Genomic DNA, 22,655 nt, shown 5'->3' on the forward strand with positions numbered 1-22,655 from the left:
CAAAAGCTTTCTCTAAGTCTACAAATGCTAGAAATGTAGGTTTGCCTTTCCTTAATCTTTCTTCTAAGATAAGTTGTAAGGTCAGTATTGCCTCACGTGTTCCAGTATTTCTACGGAATCCAAACTGATCTTCCCGGAGGTCGGCTTCTACTAGTTTTTCCATTCGTCTGTAAAGAATTCGTGTTAGTATTTTGCAGCTGTGGCTTATTAAACTGATTGTTTGGTAATGTTCACATCTGTCGACACCTGCTTTCTTTGGGATTGGAATTATTATATTCTTCTTGAAGTCTGAGGGTATTTCGCCTGTTTCATACATCTTGCTCACCAGATGGTAGAGTTTTGTCAGGACTGGCTCTCCCAAGGCCGTCAGTAGTTCCAATGGAATGTTGTCTACTCCGGGGGCCTTGTTTCAATTCAGGTCTTTCAGTGCTCTGTCAAACTCTTCACGCAGTATCGTATCTCCCATTTCATCTTCATCTACATCCCCTTCCATTTCCATAATATTGTCCTCAAGTACAACGCCCTTGTATAGACCCTCTATATACTCCTTCCACCTTTCTGCTTTCCCTTCTTTGCTTAGAACTGGGTTTCCATCTGAGCTCTTGATGTTCATACAAGTGGTTCTCTTATCTCCAAAGGTCTCTTTAATTTTCCTGTAGGCAGTATCTATCTTACCCCTAGTGAGATAAGCTGGTCATCAGTAACTGTAGGTGCCCTCAATTAGTACTGTGCAAGATGCAATCAGTAATAAAAACACCACATATTATCCTTCATAGTTATTTGTACCAAGTCATAATTAATACTCTCTCTCTAGTTGCTCGATGAAGTTGAAAAATGTTCCTGTTAGTGCCTGTACACTGTTAGAATTGCTGCTTTGTTTCTTTCCAAGTCTATTACTGAAGCACAGCACCCAGAGAACTGTTCAATGCAGTACTCATTTAGGTCTATGACCTGTAACTTAATTCCAATTTTTGAGCTTACAGACACTCTCCCTTTCCGAATATTGTGCCTCAGGTGAAAAAGCTTTCAAAAACCTTCCATCAAACATAAAGCAAGAAGTTTATAATCTCTATGAATTTGAACAAACATTTTTAAAGAATCATCTCATTTGTCATTCCTTCTACAAATAACTGACTATTCAGATTCAAGGATTTAAAATGCCTGTTGTCTTCATTGCAAGTAGCATGTTCATTATACTGTAGAGCTGCATGACAAGTGGCAGTGTACTGTAAACAGGAACCTGTTACTACAGCTACGGCTAACTATTTTTTTAAAAATACAAATTTATTCAAGTTAATATCAGGATAACAATCAAATATCAACTGCAACTATTTAATGTATCTGCAGCAGGAGCACTTCTTTTCCAAAGGAGTGGTCTTCCTGATAATTTTCTATGTTATATTTAGCTCTCACAAGCAGTATAGTGATAGTTTGCTCTTACTACACTGTGTCCAAATGTTACTTCTCTTTGGTTAATGTTTACATAGACCCATTGTATGCAGCTGAAGGTTATTACTTATGGGCTCTACAGGAAATGATTAATAAATAAATAAGGCAAGCCATGTATTAAGCTTTCCATGGTCACATTACTGTGAAGGAGGGCATCTCCTCTGGAGAGAGTGGTTTACACACGTGGATGTAACTGTACTTCTACCTCATTTAGTTGTGTCGTACATAGAACATCACATTAGCAAGGCATACCACTAAACTTAGACAAACCTGTGGTTTGCAAAGAACACTCCTTAATATCTTCACTCAAAATATAACACATTGAAAAAACATGATCGTCATCTAAAATCAATATGGTGAAATGAAAGAGCAGATGCACTATTGATGGGAATTGAATGGACACATACAGATGGGTCGAAGCTTCTACCATTTTATAGTAACATAAGTAAAAGCTAAAGAAGGGAAAAGGTTTATGGTTCAACATTGTACATATGAACAGTTCATTAGATACAGAACGCAAGCTCCAACTGGATAAAGCTTGGAAAGGGAATCACCAAAGTTCTTCTCCAAGAAACCATCCCAGCATTGTTTAATTATTTTTCGAAAATCACAAAAAATCTAAAGCTGGATAAATTTCTGTGGACATATATGACTCCTTTCGGTTTTGCTTGGTTGTGCTGAAATCATTTGCTGAATTTCCAGGGATATAGGGTGCTTCATGAAAATCTGATGTTTCTTTCATGCCACCTTTGTGGTGTTGCAATTTTAATGACGAAAGTTTCCCTATGGTCAAAGGATGTACTACCGTGTTACTGCACCTCCATTATAGGCTGTAAAGCAGTTCAAAAGTTTTTATCTTCTGTCTGTTATCTGAAAACTTCATTGACAGTTTCAGTGTGGACATACACACCTTTTTATATTGTATAATGTCTTTGTTGTGTTCCATTGCCATTATTATTTCTATAAAAATCATTGAAAGATGAAAATTGTATTATTTTAGCACAATTTAATATTGTTGTACATCAGTATGTGTTTGTACTTACAGGTTACACATTGGCAGTCTCCAAGTTTCCACGCCTTTTATCCAACAGCAGTTTCCTACCCCGCAATTGTGGGAGAAATTCTTAGTGCTGCGATTTCTGGTGTTGGATTTAGCTGGGTAATAGATTTGTCCTGTTATTTGTCTATGTTTGTCATATTAATAGACATAGAAACCCACATGTGAAATATAATGCCAGCTTGTACATCTAACAAAAAGTTGTATGCATAAATAGCATGTACTTAATATCTGTTAATGTTACATTGTGATTTTGCAGATTGCAAATCCAGCTAGCACTGAACTTGAGGTAATAGTCATAGACTGGCTAGGAAAAATGTTGGGTCTGCCATCAGAATTTCTACCATCATCTGATGGGCCAGGAGGTGGTGTCATACAGGTAGTAAAATGTTGCCTCTTTCTACATTAGATTATATTACTTACAATAATGACAGATTATGATTCCAATGAAACTATGGTTTATCAGAAAAGATTCTTTAATTAACATGTAACTTAATTTTCATTATATAACCAACATCAATCAGTCACACAGTGTAAAAGTGGCTCCTACTATCACATTTTCTAGATACAATCCAAAGCAATAACATACACTATGCGATCAAAAGTATCCGGACACCCCCAAAAACAAGGGTTTCTCATATTAGGTGTATTGTGCTGCCACCCACTGCCAGGTACTCCATATCAGCAACCTCAGTAGTCATTAGACATGAGAGAGAAGGAATGGGGCACTCCGCGCAACTCATAGACCTCGAACGTGGTCAGGGGGTAGGGTGTCATATGTGTCATTCATCTGTACTCAAGATTTCCAAATTCCTAAACATCCCTAGGTCCATTGTTCTTGATGTGATAGTGAAGAGGAAAAATGAAGGGACACATACAGCACAAAAGCGTACAGGCCAACCTCGTCCGTTGACTGATAGAAACCACTGACAGTTGAAGATGGTCATAAAGTGTAATTGGCAGACTTCTATCCAGACCGCCACACAGGAATTCCAAACTGCATCAGGATCCACTGCAACTACTCTGACATTTAGGTGGGAGATGAGAAAACTTCGATTTCATGCTAGAGCAGCTGCCAGTAAATGCCAAACGATGCCTCGCCTGGTGTAAGGAGAATAAAAATTGGATGATTGAACAGTGGGAAAACATTCTGTGCAGTGACAAATAATGGTATACAATGTGGTGACCTGATGGCAGGGTGTGGTATGGTGAATGTCCAGTGAACGTCATCTGCCAGAATGTGTAGTGCCAACAGTAAAATTTGGAGGGGGTGGTGTTATGGTGTGGTCATATTTTTCATGGAGGGGGCTTGCACCCCTTGCTGTTTTGCATAGCACTATCACAGCACAGACCTACACTGATGTTCTAAGCACCTTCTTGCTTCCCCCTGTTGAAGAGCTATTTGGGGATGGCGATTGCATCTTTCAACACAATCGGCCTGTGGCAGAGTGGTTACATGACAATAAAATCCCTATAATGGACTGGACTGCACAGAGCCCTGGCCTAAGTCCTATAGAACACCTTTGGGATGTTTTGGAATGCTGACTTCATGCCAGGCCTCATTGACTGACATCGATACCTCTCCTCAGTGCAGCACTCCATGAAGAAAGGGCTGCAATTCCCCCAGATACCTTCCAGCACTTGATTGAATGTATGCCTCCAAGAGTGGAAGCTGTCATCAAGGCTAAGGGTGGGCTGAATTGCAACATTACTGATGGAGGGCGTCACGAACTTGTAAGTCATTTTTGGCCAGGAGACTGGATACTTTTGATCACGTAGTGTACCTCTTGGACACATAAATCTACATGAGTTATGTCTTGTAAGACCTGAAGTATATCAAAGTGTCATGTGCACACTCCAAGAAAATTATTGCTTTTAATTCAGGTGTCAGATTTCATGGAATTATTTTTACAGGTAATCACTGAATAATATGAAGCTCTCATAATGTATGAAGTACCTACATTCATGCATGTCTCTCTTTTATTTATCTGTTCTCTATCCCTTCTCATACCTTGCTCTTATCTGTCATTTTTGCTGCTAAGTCCCTTATGGTTTTTTCCCCTTTGCCTACACACTGTTCATTTCTCCTCCAATTTGCCAATTGCCCCTCTTTTTCTGTTCTTGTCTACATTGCAGTAAGGACAATCACAGCTGTTACATATAAACACCTATAAATTTAAGGATTAATTCAGTTTTTCAACAATTTTGTGTATGTGCTACATCATACTTTCGAAATCGTTAAGAGAATTTGTGACTTATTAGCTACAATAATATTTATGCATAGTATTTACTCATTACCTCTGATTTACTATGTAAAATTAAAGATTTTTGCTTTTATAACGTTGTTGTTTCATGTAGGATTTATTGTTATAGTTCAATTACAGTGGGGAAATGATGTCTGAACAACATGCTGAATGATTTCAGTATCAACTCCCATACCAAAAAATTGCATGAGAGGTGATAGTTCTGTTCAATAATTAGCACAATCTTGAAACAAAAACATCAATTTCTATTAATAATAACATAAAATATGCAATAATCAACATGCAGAATTTTGCAGTGAATTTTATAATTTTGTAGTAGGACCAATCCTTCAACAGCACACTGTGACAAATCTCAGGAACTGAAAGTCCTAAAACAGTCATGACAATGATTGAAAAAAATAGCTTCTGCAATAAGAATACAGTACCGTGTACTCCGGTTGTAGCATTAAGATGAGTTGCAAACTAACTACATATCAGCCTTGCATAGACTTGAGTTTGCTTTGGGCTCTGGGATAAGTCTCAAAAGTGCTGCTTGGAATAAAACATGTGACGAGTATTTTATACAGTTCTTAATATTGTCTAACCAAATTTTTGTGTTCTACAAAAAAGTAAGTAATTATATGCTTGTATGCCAATATATATCAATAATATCATATTCTAGGGTTCTGCGAGTGAGGCTACGCTGATTGGTCTGCTGGCATCAAGAGAGACTGCAGTGCGTAAAGCTAAAGCCCTCAACCCACACTTGAATGAAGCTGAATTACGAGGAAAATTTGTTGCTTACAGCTCTAGTAAGCCCCCTTTTCTCATAATTAGTTGAATTAGTTGACACTATATAATTAATAAGCTACAGCTACATATTAAACTTCCTTTCAATTGTTTTAATTTCGTTTTATTTAAACTGTTTTGCTTTAATTCAGCACATGACGTGCCTGTATGTGTGTGATCAAAGAACACCGTGCAATAATTAAATGCAATTGGGGTATCTTTCATGACTTTTCACCTCTGGCTTTCATTACTCTGGGTGGAAGCTGATTTTCTAGATCACTAACGCAAATGCCAGGATGGTTCCTTAATCGAGGCCACAGCTGACCACGTGACGTGTCCCCATAGGCTGTCTGTCCTATCCACATAAAGCACGTGATGTTTGCCGTGTGTTATATATTCTGGCCTATTAATTTGCATTGTATTATCCTGACAAATCCTATATCATTCTAAGAGGAATCTTGGATGACTAAAGACAAATAAAAAACAAAAATTAGCATTGTTGTAGAGTAGGTCCCAAGTTTTTCCATCTACTTAAATGCAATATATAGTCCTTCAATAGTTGTTGTTTATTCTCTTCCGCGTTTCTGCTTCATATTTGAATAAAATTTTGCATCTACTTAAATGGAATATATAGTCCTTCATTAGTTGTTGTTTTATTGTCTTCCATATTTGTGGTTCATATTTTCATAAAATTTTGAGGACATCATACCATGACAAGACAAAGAATAACTCTCAAATCAGACCTCATAATGTTCACATGACCTAACTGAAACTCACAGAAACTGTCATTGGCACTTCTGTATATGTGTTAGGTTTTGCCACCAGAAGCTTTTTGAAAATTACATTCTTTTAATTACAATAGTTTTATAATCCGAACACAGAGTTAAATAAAAGAACACATTTTTGCACAGAAAAATTAGGCAATTTGAACAGTAGTAATAGGTTTTTTGGGTTAGAACACCTAGAATATGTAAATATTAAATATCAGTTACTTTTGAACAAATGTGTTTTTTGACAAGCAAATAATAACAACTTTCAAATTAGGTATGTGACAGCTAGTTTTAATAATTAATTATGTTGTATAAATATGTTGTAATATGACTTGTTAACATTACCACTCACTGGGAATTTTCTTTGAATGAAATGTTTTGAATCAAGTAAACTGTACCATTATAATCAGCAAGATGAAAACAAAGGGCTCAGTTTTAAATTTCTACATAAAATTGTGTAAAGCAAATGTTTTAAAATTCTTAAAAAAAGTATGTCCCTGATGACACATTTAGCAGAATAAATAAAGTAAAACCCAGTACTAATTGCATTAACATTTACTATCCTCCATTTAATTGTGTTCGCTTAATCTAAAACAAAAGAGAGGATGAAGAAATTTGCATAAGAAATTCTAACTTTATTGTGTAAAATCATAACTGAAAGGAATGCTTGTATTAATTTCTGACAGTTTCAAATAAAGTTTTTGCTTGATCAGTCTGAAGGTATCATGTAATTCTGCTGTTAACTCATACCAAAAGGTATACCAGTACATTAAACCCAGTATTGAACACTTCATATACAAAATTTTGTCTATTCCCTCATGTTCTAGAACAATTAGCCAAAAACAACTATTGAGTAACTCAAGAGGACTTTATAGAAGTAGTCTGCAGTAGGTGCTTGTACTAGCTGATGTGTAACATGACTTGTTTGGCATACCCCTAAGGCTATTCTTCAAGATGGATTTTGCAAAAGATGGTGCATGAATGAATGAATGAATCAATGAAAATTCTATCACCTGACCCCTTATACCTTTTGATGTGCGTAAGTGTTCTATCAGATACACTATGTGACACCCCCAAAAACATATGTTTTTTCATATTAGGTGCATTGTGCTGCCATCTACTGCCACGTACTCCATATCTGCAACCTCAGTAGTCATTAGACATCATGAGAGAGAAGGAATGGGGTGCTCTGTGGAGCTCACAGACTTCACAAGTGACATACGTCTGTATGCAAGATTTCCACTCTCCTAAACATCCCTAGGTCCACTGTTTCCAATGTGATGGTGAAGTGCAAATGTGAAGAGACATGTGCAGGACAAAAGCATACAGGCCGACCTTGTCTGTTGACTGACAGAGACCGGCAACAGTTGAAGAGGGTCGTAATGTGTAATAGGCAGACATCTATCCAGACCATCACACAGGAATTCCAAACTGCTTCAGGATCCACTGCAAGTACTATGACAGTTAGGCACGAGGTGAGAAAAGTTGGATTTCATGGTCAAGCAACTGCTCGTAAGCCACACATCATGCCAGTAAATGCCAAACGACACCTCACTTGGTGTAAAGAGCATAAACATTGGACAATTGAACAGTGGAAAAACGTTGTGTGGAGTGACAAATCACAGTACACAATGTGGCAATCCGATGGCATGGTGTGGGTATGGTGAATGCCCAGTGAACGTCATCTGCCATCATGTGTAGTGCCAACAGTAAAATTCGGAGGCAGCAGTGTTATGGTGTGGTAGTGTTTTCCATGGAGGGGGCTTGCACCCCTTGTTGTTTCACATGGCACTATCACAGCACAGACCTACACTGATGTTCTAAGCACCTTCTTGCTTCCATCTATTCAAGAGGAATTCGGGGATGGTGATTGCATCTTTCAACATGATCAAGCACCTGTTCATAATGCACAGCCTGTGGCAGAGTGGTTACACAACAATAAAATCCCTCTAATGGACTGGTCTGCACAGAGTCCTGGCCTGAATCCTATAGAACACCTTTGGGATGTTTCGGAACACTGACTTCATGCCTAGCCTCAGTGACCGACATCAATACCTCTCCTCAGTGCAGCGCTCTGTGAAGAATGGGCTGCCATTCCCCAAGATACCTTCCAGCACCTGATTGAATATATGCCTGCTAGAGTGGCAGCTGTCATCTAGGCTAAGGATGGGCCAACTCCATACTGAATTCCAGCAATACCGATGGAGGGCGCCACAAACTTGTAAGTCATTTTCAGCCAGGGGTCCAGATACTTTTCATGACATAGTGTATATTAAAGAGCTTAAAATTATCTCTAAGTATTTCTGATGATATGAGCATATTGAGCCAGATCCAGGATTAAACTGTACAAGAAATGGCCAAACTAACTTCTGAACAATTTTATATATTTTTTAAGCATTTTATGCCATAACACTAATATACGCACCTAAATTACACAGTTACACAGATTTGAAGAGTAGATTTCAAAGGCACACAGTATGACCTCTTGTACAAAAATATTTGCTCTTCAGTGGCTGCTTCTTTAGCTCCATTTTTATAGCTGGTTGCTAAGAGTAAAACGTTACTGGGTATACATAATCTCTTTTCTGGTTGTCTCCATGAAAGACATGCCTGTCACTGATGGCAGCCATGGCTACCTGAGTGAATCTATTGCATATTTCATTACATTTTCCGCTCACCCTTTAACCATTTGCTGTCTAAGGTAGAAAATATGATATTGGACAAGTCATTGTGATTTACAATACACATTTTTAAACCGTGCAGGAATATTTACATCATTGATTTAGGCTTAATATAATCACAATTGAAAATTCATCTTTCATGCATGAAATTGAATACAAGTGATTCAATCAGTTTTTTTACATATAACTTTTGATTAACATTTCTTTTTTTTTTAATATTTAGTCATAAATTGTTATATTTCAAGATATTCACACATACTATAACAACACTTTTGCTGTATATAGTTATTGACAGCAGTTTTAAATTTTGAAATGTCTTTTATTGTTTTAATGTTATTAGGTAGTTTATTGTATAGTCTGTTTCCTGTTTGCAGTGTTCCATTCTATTTTAGTGTTGTGTATGAGTGATGAACATGTCTATCCTGATTTCGCCTTGTATTATACAGATGGATACTCTGGTTAGTTGATACAAGATTGTTGCGATTTTCTAAGATTTTCCAAACAAATATTATTACTTGTAAAATATGTAGACATGGTAGCGGAAGGATATGAAGTTTCTTAAATAAGGGCTTGCAGGAGCTTCTTGATTCACCATTTTCTACGGCTTCCACAATTCTGTTTTGGCATATAAAATGATCTTTTCCCCAAATGACTATGCAATATCACAGTAAGGATTCTTCCTCGGCAAAGTATACCTTTCTTGGTGTCTCTTTTAATGTGCAAGCGGAAAGAATTTTGATAGTATAACAAAAGGTATTAAAATTATTCCAAGTCATTTACAAAAAGTAGAAATGGAACTGGCCCTAGAATGGAGCCTTGTGGTACACCGTACTTAATATTCTTGGACAGCAAGCTCAACCAATTACTCTCTATTTTGGAGATATGATTTTATCCATTCATACGCTGGGGCCCTAACACCTACAGACTCAAGTTCCTTAAGCAAGAAGTTGTGACTGATGACATCAAATGCTTTAAAGAGGTTTAGAAATATGGCTGATTTATGCTCTTTGCTGTCTGTCGCATTTAAGGCTTCGTTTAGGAATGCAAACTAGGAGTCTCAGTAGGTTTATATTTTCAGAATCCATGTTGTGTATTTGAGAAGTAATTATTTTTTCTATAAAATCGATTAGTCTTTTATAATAGATTTTCAATTATTTTGGAAAAACCAGATAGTAGTGAAGTAGGCCTCTAGTTTGGTACTTCTGTTTTTATCCCTTTCTTGAACAAACGTTTTACTTTGGTATCCTCAATTTTTCTTGAAACACCCCTTCTGATGGAAAACAGTTACAGATGTCAGCAATTTTATTTGTAGACCTGATAATTTTTCCTAGCATTAAGAACATTTCATTCAGATTGCTTGCCAAATATTTTGTGTGTTTAATATCCAATTTATTAAGCAGTATTGGACCAAAAGACATATTTTTAATGCTTCCGGAATGACATTTCCACTCTGCAGCGGAGCGTGCGCTGATATAAAACTTCCTGGCAGATTAAAACTGTGTGCCGGATTGAGACTTGAACTCAGGATCTTTGCCTTTCGTGGGCAAGTGCTCTACCATCTGAGCTACCAAAGTGCGACTCACAACCCATCCTAACAGCTTCACTTCTGCCAGTATCTCGTCTCCTACCTTCCAAACTGCTCTTCGCAGGAGAACTTCTGTGAAGCCAGCGAAAGGCAAAGGTCCCGAGTTCGAGTCTCAGTCCAGCACACAGTTTTAATCTGCCAGGAAGTTTCGTATTTTTAATGGTTGATACATTAAAACTTTGTCCATGTTTGGAATGTCACTGAGTGAAGTAATCCAAAACAAAATTCAATGATCAAAAGATCAGAATATTCTTTTTTAAGCACAAAATTAAAATTCCCATATAGAAACTTCCAAGTAATTCTATGAAATCATTTAATACCCTTTCTGTCTGTCTCATAATGCTTAAAATATACAGTCAAACAGGATGATTTCAGACAGTTTGCATAGGTTATGTTAAAATGCATTGTTTGTTGCAGAAGTTGTGGGGTCTCTGTTTAGAAAATAAAATGTCATAGAAACAGGAAGTATATGTGTACCTGTATTTGCATGAGACAGAGAAATAAAGTGTCCAAATCACTTCGAGGAATAGGGTTATTTCAGAAACACTTGATTTTTGTAAATCTCTAGATGAAGTTACAAAGTATATGAAAAGAATTCAGACATAAATTGACCTTTCTTTAAATTCTACATTCTTCCTATTTGATTTTAGTGCCTTTTAACACATTTTAAGAATATTCGTCATTATGAATAAGTAATAAGGGTTGAGATAATGAATTTTATATATTAAAGGTCAATTCTTATTTTCTAACTAATTAAATTGGAAATTTTTAAAGTTCTGAATTGAAATATTAAAAATTAAACGAAGAAATTCTACTAAATGTTTGAATCCAGTTTTCTTACTCAACATTCAAAATTAAGTTGCAAACATTTCAGGCATTGACCATAAATTTACAATGGCCTATGATTCTAAAGCACATCTCTAAAAATAAACATCCCTCACTTCTCAAATGTTGTAGGAATTACTTGTGAAAGTTGTTCTTTTTGTATTGCGGGCTTATCAGGGACATAAGGAAAGACAAATACATTTCTATTGGTTTTGTGTGGGTGCAAGAATTTCACACATACTTCCATGCACCAACATTTGTGGCCATTCCAACATACTGCCACATATGCTCCTTGTTTCTGGATGTGTGTTTATAGTCTGCAACATAAAACCTCTTCTTTTGGCAGTAAACCTTCATTGGATGATGGATTGTTTTAACTGTCACTGCAGTTATAAGCACTATCACTTGTTTTCACACTGTTTTTGTTTTCCTGGAAATCAGGGCCCATAACTGCTTTCGCAGGAGGAATTTCTAGTTTTCAGCTTATTTCGAGGACAATGAATTTATTGGAATATTTCTCCAAAACCGGAAGTCCATAACTCTATGTTGGTTTGCTGTCTTTCCTCATTATCAGGCAATTTCTGTGACACATGATCTGTATCAAATGGGATTTAGCCTGTGGTGCAAAATCCACTATTTATGTTTACAGTAGAGTTTGCTGAAATCTTAGTCACTGTCAGCTTAAGAAGAGATGGAAAAGCATCCTTGGAAATGGTCCAGCAAGAGTATTTCTTCCATTCAGTTAATATGTCTCAGCAGATTGTTTTCATTGGTCTGAAAAAGCTTACATACAGTGGTATAGGAGGTGGTTGTTGTTAGGGAGGAGGACAATTAATGAAGTATTGTTCCACTCACACTCTTCAATAATGTGTAGAGACGCATGACTGGATAATTTGTCCCCAATCATCACAGTTCGTTGATTTTGCTTCTTCAAATTGGGCAGAATGACTGTAAAGTAGTGATCTTCAAATACCAGTAGATCAAATCATCCACTCTTATTCCTATTAACATGAGTTCCCTGTGGGCCTCCTTCTTGCCACATGTACCACTAATGCTCAGATTTATAAGGGACATATGGAGGTAGCAGTTTACCATTAGCACTTGCTGCTGTTGTTATCAAAACACTAGATTTCAATGAATCCATCACTTTTTCAGCATGCTTACTCACTCATTTTATAATTATCTGCTGCTTGCCTGGTTCATCTGATATGTGGGTTTTGTTGTAGCTGATTAAGTTGATAGGAAGCATATTTTCCAGTGTTGGTTTTATATTGGAGGAATACATTTTAACTGTTGCTTCGTTCAGTTCCCCATGAACTCTTTTAATATTTGCATTCAGGTGAACAGAGAGATCTTCTGAATGCTGCTTGAGGAATAAATGCACCCATTCTTCTCCAGGTAAATTGTTAGAAAGTTTTGTCTTTTTTTGGCCAGGCTTATCAAAGCAGCCTTTTGCTAAATATCTAATATCCAATTTAGTGAGAAGATATTCCCCAGAGTGCAGCCTCAAGATACCTTGCTTCAGCATTTCTTCATTTTCCTTATTAGTAATGGTTTTCCTCCAAACGTTTTTGGATGTATTTCCCACATTTTATTTTGTAAGGTTGATCTAGGTATACCATACAAATCACATGCTTTTCCATCTAATAATTTTCGCCATTGAATATCATGACAGCCTTGTCTAAAAGTTACAAGTCATAATTGCACTGTAATTCGGGCATCTTTCATTTTTTTATACATTCTCGGCATTGTCTGAAATTACCCCACACAGTACACATTTTTGTAAAAACTGTCAATATTTTATAACTTTACATGAAAAACTGCAGTGTGTGGCAGAGGGATCCTGTACCAGTACTGGTCATTTCCTTTTCTGTTCCACTCACAAATAGAGCAACGGAAAAACAACTGTCTATATGCCTCCATAAGAGCCCTAATTGCTCATATCTTATCTTCGTGGTCCATATGCACAGTGTATGTTGGCAGCAGTAGAATCATTCAGCACTCAGCTTCAAATGCCAGTTCTTTAAATTTTCTCAATGGTGTTCCTTGAAAATAATGTTGCCTTTCCTCCAGGAATTCCCATTTGAGCTCCCAAAGCATCTCCATAACACTTATGCGTAGCTCAGACCTACCGGTAACAAATCTAGTGGCCTGCCTCTGATTTGCTTTGATGTCTTTCTTTAATTCAACCTGGTACAGATCCCAAAAATTCAAGCAATACTCAAGAATAGGTCACACCAGTAACACACCAGTAACTGGTCTGCTTTACAGATGCACCACACTTTCCTGAAATTATCTCAACAAGCTAATGTCAACCAATCACCTGCCCTACCATAGGCCTCACATGTTCATTCCATTCCAGATATGACTGTGTCAAGCAGGACACTACTAATGCTACATCTGAACGTTACAGATTAGCTTTTCCTACTCATCTTCATTGACCTACATTTTTCCACATTTGGAGCTAACTGCCATTCATCATACCAACTAGAAATTTTAGTAATTTTTGAAAACATTACACCTGAGTACAGTGGTTTTTTTGTTACTTAAAAATCGACATGAACAGTCAGAAATGCAATAAATGTTTTTTTAAATACACACACACACACACACACACACACACACACACACACATATATATATATATATATATATATATATATATATATATATATATATATATATATATTATTATTATTATTATTGGTGTTTTGCCCTTAAAGAGCGCATTTGGACTAAACTACATGGCCAGTTCCTTTTGCTGCCATCCTTGCTGCCCAAACTTCCCTCATTCGCTCGCTGTGTTTCTGTTTCCGGTTCTCTGTCCATGCTTCTTGTCGGCTTTGTGTCTTCGGCTTCATCTTGATTGCCTTTTTGGTTGCCCATATTTCTTTCATCTTCTGGCTGTGATCTTGCTTGCGTTCTTCGGTCCATTTTATGCCTGTTCGTTTGTCGCATTGTATCTCATGTAGTTTACTTTTCTTAATGATGTTTCTGAACTTTATTCTGTTGTTTATTGTGTCTGCTGTTATGTTGAGCTGGTTCAGGTCGTTTTCTACCTCTGCCACCCATTTGTTGTTTCTAGTGGTTACCCAGTCAAAGATCTGTTTGGTCAGCCTGTGTGATGGCATTCTGTATAGGTGTCCATAGAATTGTAGTCTGCGTTTTCTAATCTTTTCTGTGATTGTCTCCGTATGTTTGTACAGTTCCTTTGTAGGTTTCTTGATCCATATTCCATTGTTGTTAGTTGCGCCAAATATTTTCCTAAGTATTTTCCGTTCTACTTTTTCTAATTGTCTGATACGTGTATGCCCTAGGATTAGTGTGGTCTCTGCTGCATATAGTGCCTCGGGGAGCACCACCGTGTCGTAATGGCGTAATTTGGCTTTTTGTGAGATAGACTTCTTGTTGTAATGATTCCACACTACTTTGTATGCCTTGTCCAGTTTAGTCTTTCTTTCTTCGTTTGAGTCTCTGTTATATCCACTCATTTGTAGTGTTTCACCGAGGTATTTGAAGTTTGCCGTTTTGTAAATCGTGCCATACTTTGTGTTCAGAGATGAGAGTTTCTTTGTGCTCATAAACTGTGTCTTTTCGTAAGAGATCTGTAGTCCAGTTTTGGCAGCGATTTCGTGCAGTTTTTCAATAGCGTCTTTTGTTTCCTTTATACCTTTCGTGACAATCGCCAAATCGTCTGCAAAAGCCAGGCATTTAATCTGTAGGTTTCCTAAGGTTATCCCCTGTTGTGATGTTTCCCATTCTTTTATGACTTTATCTAACACCAGATTGAAAAGGAGAGGTGAGAGGCCATCGCCTTGTCGGACACCCGTGCGAATTTCAAAGGGCTCTGATAGTTCCCCACAGAACTTTACTTTGGAGGTCGTGTTGGTTAAAGTTTGCTCTATGATAGCCCGTGTTTTGTTGTCTACTTTGTATTCTGCTAGAATTTTGAAGAGAGTTTTCCGGTCGATAGAGTCGTACGCCTTTTTGAAGTCAACAAAGGTAATGATCAGGTTCTGTTTGTGTTGTAAAATCATTTTCAGGTTCCAAATTTGTTCCGCACAAGACCGCCCTTTACGGAAGCCTGCTTGGTATTCCCCAATCAAGTGGTCGGTTTGGCATTCTAGTCTGTTCAGTAAAGCTTTAGAGAGGATCTTGTATGTGACCGGTAATAGGGATATTCCTCTGTAGTTGTTCGGGTTAGTCTTGTCACCTTTTTTGTGTAGTGGGTGTATCAGGGCAGTTTTCCAGTCGTCAGGAATTCTCATGGTCTTCCAGATGTCTTCCAAGATCCTGTGGATGTCTTTGGTGAGTTCTGGGTCTTGTAACTTCCAGATTTCCGCGATGATGCCATCTTCTCCTGGTGCTCTACGATTCTTGAGTGACTTTATTATTTCTTTAACTTCTTCTAGAGTTGGAGGTTCACTATCTGGATTGTATGTGCTCGTTTCTGTCATCATTTCTTCCATGGGGGGGGTCCGTGTTGAGCAGTTTTTCAAAGTACTTTGCCAGAATGTCACAATTGTTTTTGGTATTGGTTTCTAGGGTTCCAACCGGTCTTCTGAAGCACAAGTTGGGTGGTTGATATCCAGTCATATTTTCTCTGAACGTTCTGTAGAAGTTTCTTGTATTGTTCTTCATGAAGTCAGATTCGATCTCTGTCAGTCGCCGTTTGTCATACTGTCGTTTTTCACTGCGAATGATTTTGCTTGATTGCTTCTGTGTTTTCAAGAAGTTCATCCAATTCTCTTGGGATTTATGGCAACTAAATTTTTTCCATGCACTGATTCGTTGGTCAATAGCTTGGTCACATGTGTGGTTCCACCAACGGTGTTTCCGTGTTCGTGGTGCTTGTGCTAGTTTCATGGCCTCTCGGATTCTTCGTGAAAGTTGTGTCCAGTCTGTCGTTTTCTCCATTTTAATTTTGTGTAATATTTGTGTCTGGTTTAAAGTAACGTATTCTGGATCTGGTCTAACAATTTTGTTCTTCTGGAGCTTTTTCTTGGGCAAGACGAATCCTGATCTGTAGTAGGTGGTGGTCTGAGTCGAAGTAGCCTTTACGGGTGTCTATGTTCAAAATTTCTTTTTGTGAGTCTTTCTGCACTATTACGTGGTCGATTTGTAGTTCTTGCTTTCCGCTGGGGAATTTCCATGTGGTAAGTTTTCGTGTTGGTTTCTTGAATTTTGTTGACATTATGGCGAGGTCGTGGCTTTTGCAAAAGTCTATAAGATGTTTTCCGTTTTTGTTGGTGTCCTTGTGTGGAGTATGTTTTCCTGTGATATGTCTGTATATCTTTTCTTTTCCGAGTTTGGCGTTGAAGTCTCCCAGTATTATTTTGACTCTATGTGCAGGAATTTTTCTGATAGTTTCTTCCATTGTCGTCCAGAAGTGATCAATTTCGTCCGGATTTTTCCTGTTGTAGTCATTAGTCGGTGCATGTGCGTCGATTATTGTGTAGGATTTATTGGCTGATTTCACTGTGATGGTGCTGATTCTTTCGTTTGGTGACGAAAAGTCGATTATGCTGTCCGTGATGGACCTGTGTACTGCAAATCCTGTGCCAAAAAGCCTTAGGTTTTTCAGTTGTCTCGATGGTTTTCCTTTGTATATTCTGAAATTCTCTGTGTTGAAATGGTCTTCGTCTGTGAATCGTGTTTCTTGCAGTGCACATATTTTGATTTGAAATTTTTTGAGAGTGTCTGTCAGTTGTTTCATCTTTCCTGTCTTCATCAGTGTGTTCACGTTGAGTGTGCCGATGTAGTGTTTGCGTTTGGTCTTGAGGGAGTTTGAGAAGCTCCGATTCTTCTCATGATGTCCGTGAGCCCCCGGAATCCGATGCTCACGACGATCCCAGTCTATTGACTGGGGCCCGGGGTAGTGAGATTTTTCTCGTTGTACCATCATGATGTTTAGTAGTTGGATGTATGGCATGCTGCCGACTACAACCTGACTTTCCAGATCAGGAGGTTGGTTGAGGCCGCCACTGACATGTGGAGCAGACGCCTTTTGTAGCCGCCCACTGTGGGAACAGACGCTACTAGTAGTTTTGGTCCGCCCCGAGTATTTCATTTCCTCGGTACCACCTATATCTAGGAGGCATTCCCCTATCCGCCACCTGGGGAGGCGCTCGGTTGCGGGTCTACTAACCGCCCCGAGATATATATATATATATATATCTGGGTGTCTGTATGTGTGGATGGATATGTGTGTGTGTGCGAGTGTATACCTGTCCTTTTTTCCCCCTAAGGTAAGTCTTTCCGCTCCCGGGATTGGAATGACTCCTTACCCTCTCCCTTAAAACCCACATCCTTTCGTCTTTCCCTCTCCTTCCCTCTTTCCTGATGAGGCAACAGTTTGTTGCGAAAGCTTGAATTTTGTGTGTATATTTGTGTTTGTTTGTGTGTCTATCGACCTGCCAGCGCTTTTGTTTGGTAAGTCTCATCATCTTTCTTTTTAGATATATATATATATATATATATATATATATATATATATATATATATATACAAGAACAAAGATGATGTGACTTACCGAACGAAAGCGCTGGTAGGTCGATAGACACACAAACAAACACAAACACACACACAAAATTCAAGCTTTCGCAACAAACTGTTGCCTCATCAGGAAAGAGGGAAGGAGAGCTTGAATTTTGTGTGTGTGTTTGTGTTTGTTTGTGTGTCTATCGACCTGCCAGCACTTTCGTTCGGTAAGTCACATCATCTTTGTTTAGATATATTTTTCCCACGTGGAATGTTTCCCTATATATATATATATATATATATATATATATATATATATATATAGTTATGTCTGCTTGTGAGATGTCTGCTTGTGTCTGTATATGTGTGGATGGATATGTGTGTGTGTGTGCGAGTGTATACCCGTCCTTTTTTCCCCCTAAGGTAAGTCTTTCCGCTCCCGGGATTGGAATGACTCCTTACCTTCTCCCTTAAAACCCACATCCTTTCGTCTTTCCCTCCCCTCTTTCCTGATGAGGCAACAGTTTGTTGCGAAAGCTTTAATTTTGTGTGTATGTTTGTGTTCGTTTGTGTGTCTGTCGACCTGCCAGCACTTTCATTTGGTAAGTCACATCATCTTTGTTTTTATATATATATATATATATATATATATATATATATATATATATACACACACACACACACTTTCTGCGTAATGACTGGTGAGTGTTCATCAGAGGATCTCAAATTAATGCCTAGCCTAAAAGTTCTCATGTACACGCCACAAGTACTTTACTACCCAAGTAGTTGCTTCTTTTATATAGTGTACTCAAGACCTATCCAGGTGAATCGTACAAATTTCCATTCAATAATGCAGGGCTAGAAATCTGCAGTCAAGCTTGTCACAGAGTCTACGAATCCTTTGGTTGAGACCCTTCATTTGGCTCCAAACCAGAGGACTCAGATCAATTCTGGGAACAATGCTGTAAATTTCAAGCTCTGCTTATACCTCACACACAAGGCCAGCAGCCTTCACCACCTCTGCCAGCCACCTGTGTGAACTGAATGTGGCCTCAGGACCCAAGCGACAGAAGTCATCTGTGCCAATGTAAACCCAACTTGCAGATGATTGCACCCTGCATGCTCGATATCTGCAAGCAAGGTGACCTCCACATCTCAGATGAGAGCCCCAGCAGACATACCCAAGCACATTGGCTTTCCTTCCAGCCCTTAACACTATCTGTCTAAGGGGCTTCATAACATGCCTGACGTTGGACCTCCTGACAGTTAGTAGACCCATTCCCCCATGTGCCTGCTCAGGCCCTGATGAAGCAGCAGCCACATGTCTACTCACGTGGTGAATGGGTGAGGCCATTCAATCAGTCGATACATTGGCCCTCCACCTTGAGCAACAGGACCGAGTTACACCTGCAGCTCAACCTGCTGTGCGGGTGGATCCACTACTTTTGGTACGCAAGGAGGTGCCTCGGCTGCAGAGCCCATGGGTGAAACAAGTGACACCTGAAGTGTTCCATGTGATGCACCAGATTCTCCACCTCAGTTGCACCTCAAGACAGCAGCCTGAAGGTGACTGACCATAGCGAAAAGCGCATTCAGCTGTTTACGAACTACGGCCAGCTCTTCCTGCATCTGCATTCAGCATGCATACATCCTACCTATCCTACATGTACAGATTCCACCCATACTTTTTCACTGGTCACAGCAGTGCAAAAGTTTCCACTTGATGCTGTGTGAACTTTCAACAGAAGACTATCCATCAGATATTTACCTAGGTAAATATTTGACCCAAAATAAAAGTAATGATGCATGTAAAATACAGTCTCACATTTAAAATAATTGGCACATGGAACTGAAATTTAGTGATCATTCATATCTATGCAGTTTGAAAGAGAAAAAAAGTCATACTGTCCAAAATCCTCCTGGTGTCCAAAATTACCCTGTTTGACAGCACCCTCTTGGAGGCTTGTACACAGTTAGGCCTACTAGTTACTTTGTTCTTTAACTGATAATGTGGCACAGTTTCCAGAGTACTGTTTGGCTATGTTGGGTACTCTTTTAGATCTGTGATCTTACACTTGACAGAGTATTACACATATCTCACAAGAAAAAGAAATTGTAAATATAATTGTAGACAGGAAAATGAAATGGTCAGTTGGAAAATAAGTCTTTTTCCTGTACATTTTTAACATGTAATATGTATTAAATACAAAAACTTTCTTTATATAAAAAGAATCTACCAATTCTGTTTAGCATTTCATGTGTCAGTGTTTTCATTGTATAGATATATTGCCACTAACAGAAGCATTTAATGAAAAGTAATGATAAAAACCACTCAATTTACAACATTTTCTGGAAATTATCCTAAATGAGGACATACATGTATTTCTAAGGGAAATTCACACTTGATTGGATAAATCTATGTTTCAATGTTTATTGCAGATCAGAGCAATTCATCAGTGGAAAAAGCTGGCCTCTTGGCAGCTGTTCCAATGAAGTTACTTCCATCAGACAACAAATGTCGAATGCGAGGAAACACACTGTTGAAACAAATACGTGAAGATCGTGCTAATGGTCTCATCCCAATATACGTGAGTATTCTGAAAATTTGGGTTAAGTGTGAGTAATAAAATGATTAAAAATAAGAATTTTAACCAACAAAAGGGGCCACTCACTTGTGTTAATGCTTAAGTCTGCTTGAGTATTTGAGGGAGGAAAGGGGCGGAAAGGTATGAAATTTGAGTTCTAGCATGATTTTGTCATTTGGCTACTACACACATCTAATAGTAATATGCACATTACATCACAAACAGGAAGTACTACCACACTTGGAAATCTTAAGATTAAGATTAGACATGAAATCAGATCAATGCAATCAATAACTATACAATTTGTTCTTTCAACCATTCATCATGTTTCAAATATCTCACCAGGATCAAACTGAACAAGTAAAGCTATATATTAACATAGGGTAGTGCTTACATAAAAGTCTGTAAGCTGCATTAACACTTTGGAGATCAAGCCTGAGTGTATCTCATGCCACAACTTTGTGTTAAAAAGACCATACCGAATTGTAGATAGGGCCATGATTTCCATGATGCATAAGCCACTTATCACTTGAGAACCAGACCTGTTTCATATGAGAACAATATATGGACATCTTGTGACCTGGCTTTCAACTGGTGCTGCCTTATGTTGTCAATTTCTAGAATTATTGAAACAGACATATTAGCAAACACTTGCTGTCATGAATGGCTGAGCTAGAATGATTGTACTGATGTAATTTCATATCTGTACTTGTTAGACTTCACAGTTTGTTGTAATTCTGCTACAAATATGTCATGCTTCTTAAGTGAGCAAGAAATTTAGGAAGCTCAAGAGGAAGAAATTGCTCAGTGACTCACTTCACATCGGCTGTTGTGGCTGAGCGGTTCTAGGTGCTTCAGTCTGGGACCGCATGACCGCTACGGTCACAAGTTCGAATCCTGCCTCAGGCATGGATGTGTGTTATGTCCTTAGGTTAGTTAGGTTTAAGTAGTTCTAAGTTCTAGGGGACTGCTGACCTCAGATGTTAAGTTCCATAGTGCTCAGAGCCATTTCAACCATTTGAACTCACTTCACACTATTTTCTTGGAAGGATTATTATACTACTATGTGTTGAAATTAATTTAAAATTGGTTACCTATCAAAGAACTAAAATAAAAATGAAAAGTAAATCTTGATGTTTGGCCTTCTTAGTATACATTACTCTTGAAGATACATCAGTTGCATTTGTAGCACTAAAACTTTAAATAACAGTGCAAACAGCTGATCTCCTAGGCCAAATATTCTTCTAGGTGGCTGGTCTCCAAAGTGTTTACAACATGCTATCACTACATTGCTCTATAGTACTTGTTACTGAACAAACTAAATTTGATGTAGTTCAAAAAACAGCAAAGCTGCTATTTGTATAAATAAAGAGGCCAGCTGCTTCCTTGCTTATGTTAAATGGCTGCCGTTTGTCTTCTGCTGATATCTACATGATCACATTTTTTATCATAGAGCAACAAATGTGTCATAAGAAAGGAGGCCTGTTTACATTGAACATCCCTGTTTGTCATGTACCAGGGGCTAATAGGGAACTCCATTGTCTGAATTTAGATAATCAGATAATGTTTAATAGTATTAGTAGAAGTAGTAGTAGTATTAGTAGAAATAGTAATAGTAGTAGTAGTAGTATTCAACAATTTTTTTTCTTTTGATTTTGTGGAGATCGCCAATTTCTGGCTTTGTGTTATAGGGAACTGTTGAACATTTTTACAGAAGATTTAATCACCCAAGGTTCCAGGAAAAATATTTTTGTGTCTTGTGTAGTAGTTGTGCAAATTATATACCAATAATGAAAATTCCTGGCTGGAGCAGAACGTAAAATAAGGGAAAGGAAACCCCTCACCTATAGCAAATCGATGTGTGGAACAGAGAAACATATCATAGAAAATAGTATTCACACTAGCTAACACTAACTCTTTATCTAGCAGAAGGATACACACTCACACACACAACTACACAGACACCCAAATGTATAAGGCTGCACTTGCCTTTCCTTGGCAATGGGAGTGTGTGTTGTGCTGTTTTCTATTACATGTTTCTGTTCTCCATGCATCAATCTGCTGTAGGTGAGTGGATGCCTTTCCCTTATTTTAGATAGCTGGGCAAAATACAATTTTTCAGAATTTTTTATTATTGGCAATGAGTTTATTAATACATGAATTTTCTGTGATATTGGCATTGGCTAGTCAA

At 38.0% G+C, this 22,655-nt stretch overlaps 1 protein-coding gene across 1 annotated transcript in view; it reads left to right on the forward strand.

The window, feature by feature from the left end:
* Positions 1 to 22,655, forward strand: part of LOC126263192 (aromatic-L-amino-acid decarboxylase-like) — a 188,437-nt gene that overhangs the window by 83,538 nt on the left and 82,244 nt on the right. Inside the window, exons 4-7 of the mRNA XM_049960253.1 lie at positions 2,495 to 2,608; positions 2,766 to 2,885; positions 5,432 to 5,561; positions 20,319 to 20,467. Of these exons, the coding sequence (XP_049816210.1) occupies positions 2,495 to 2,608; positions 2,766 to 2,885; positions 5,432 to 5,561; positions 20,319 to 20,467 (513 nt within the window). The remainder of the gene's footprint in view (positions 1 to 2,494; positions 2,609 to 2,765; positions 2,886 to 5,431; positions 5,562 to 20,318; positions 20,468 to 22,655) is intronic.

Source organism: Schistocerca nitens, chromosome 6 (genome assembly GCF_023898315.1).
Source record: "Schistocerca nitens isolate TAMUIC-IGC-003100 chromosome 6, iqSchNite1.1, whole genome shotgun sequence".
NCBI classification, from domain to species: Eukaryota; Metazoa; Arthropoda; class Insecta; order Orthoptera; family Acrididae; genus Schistocerca; species Schistocerca nitens.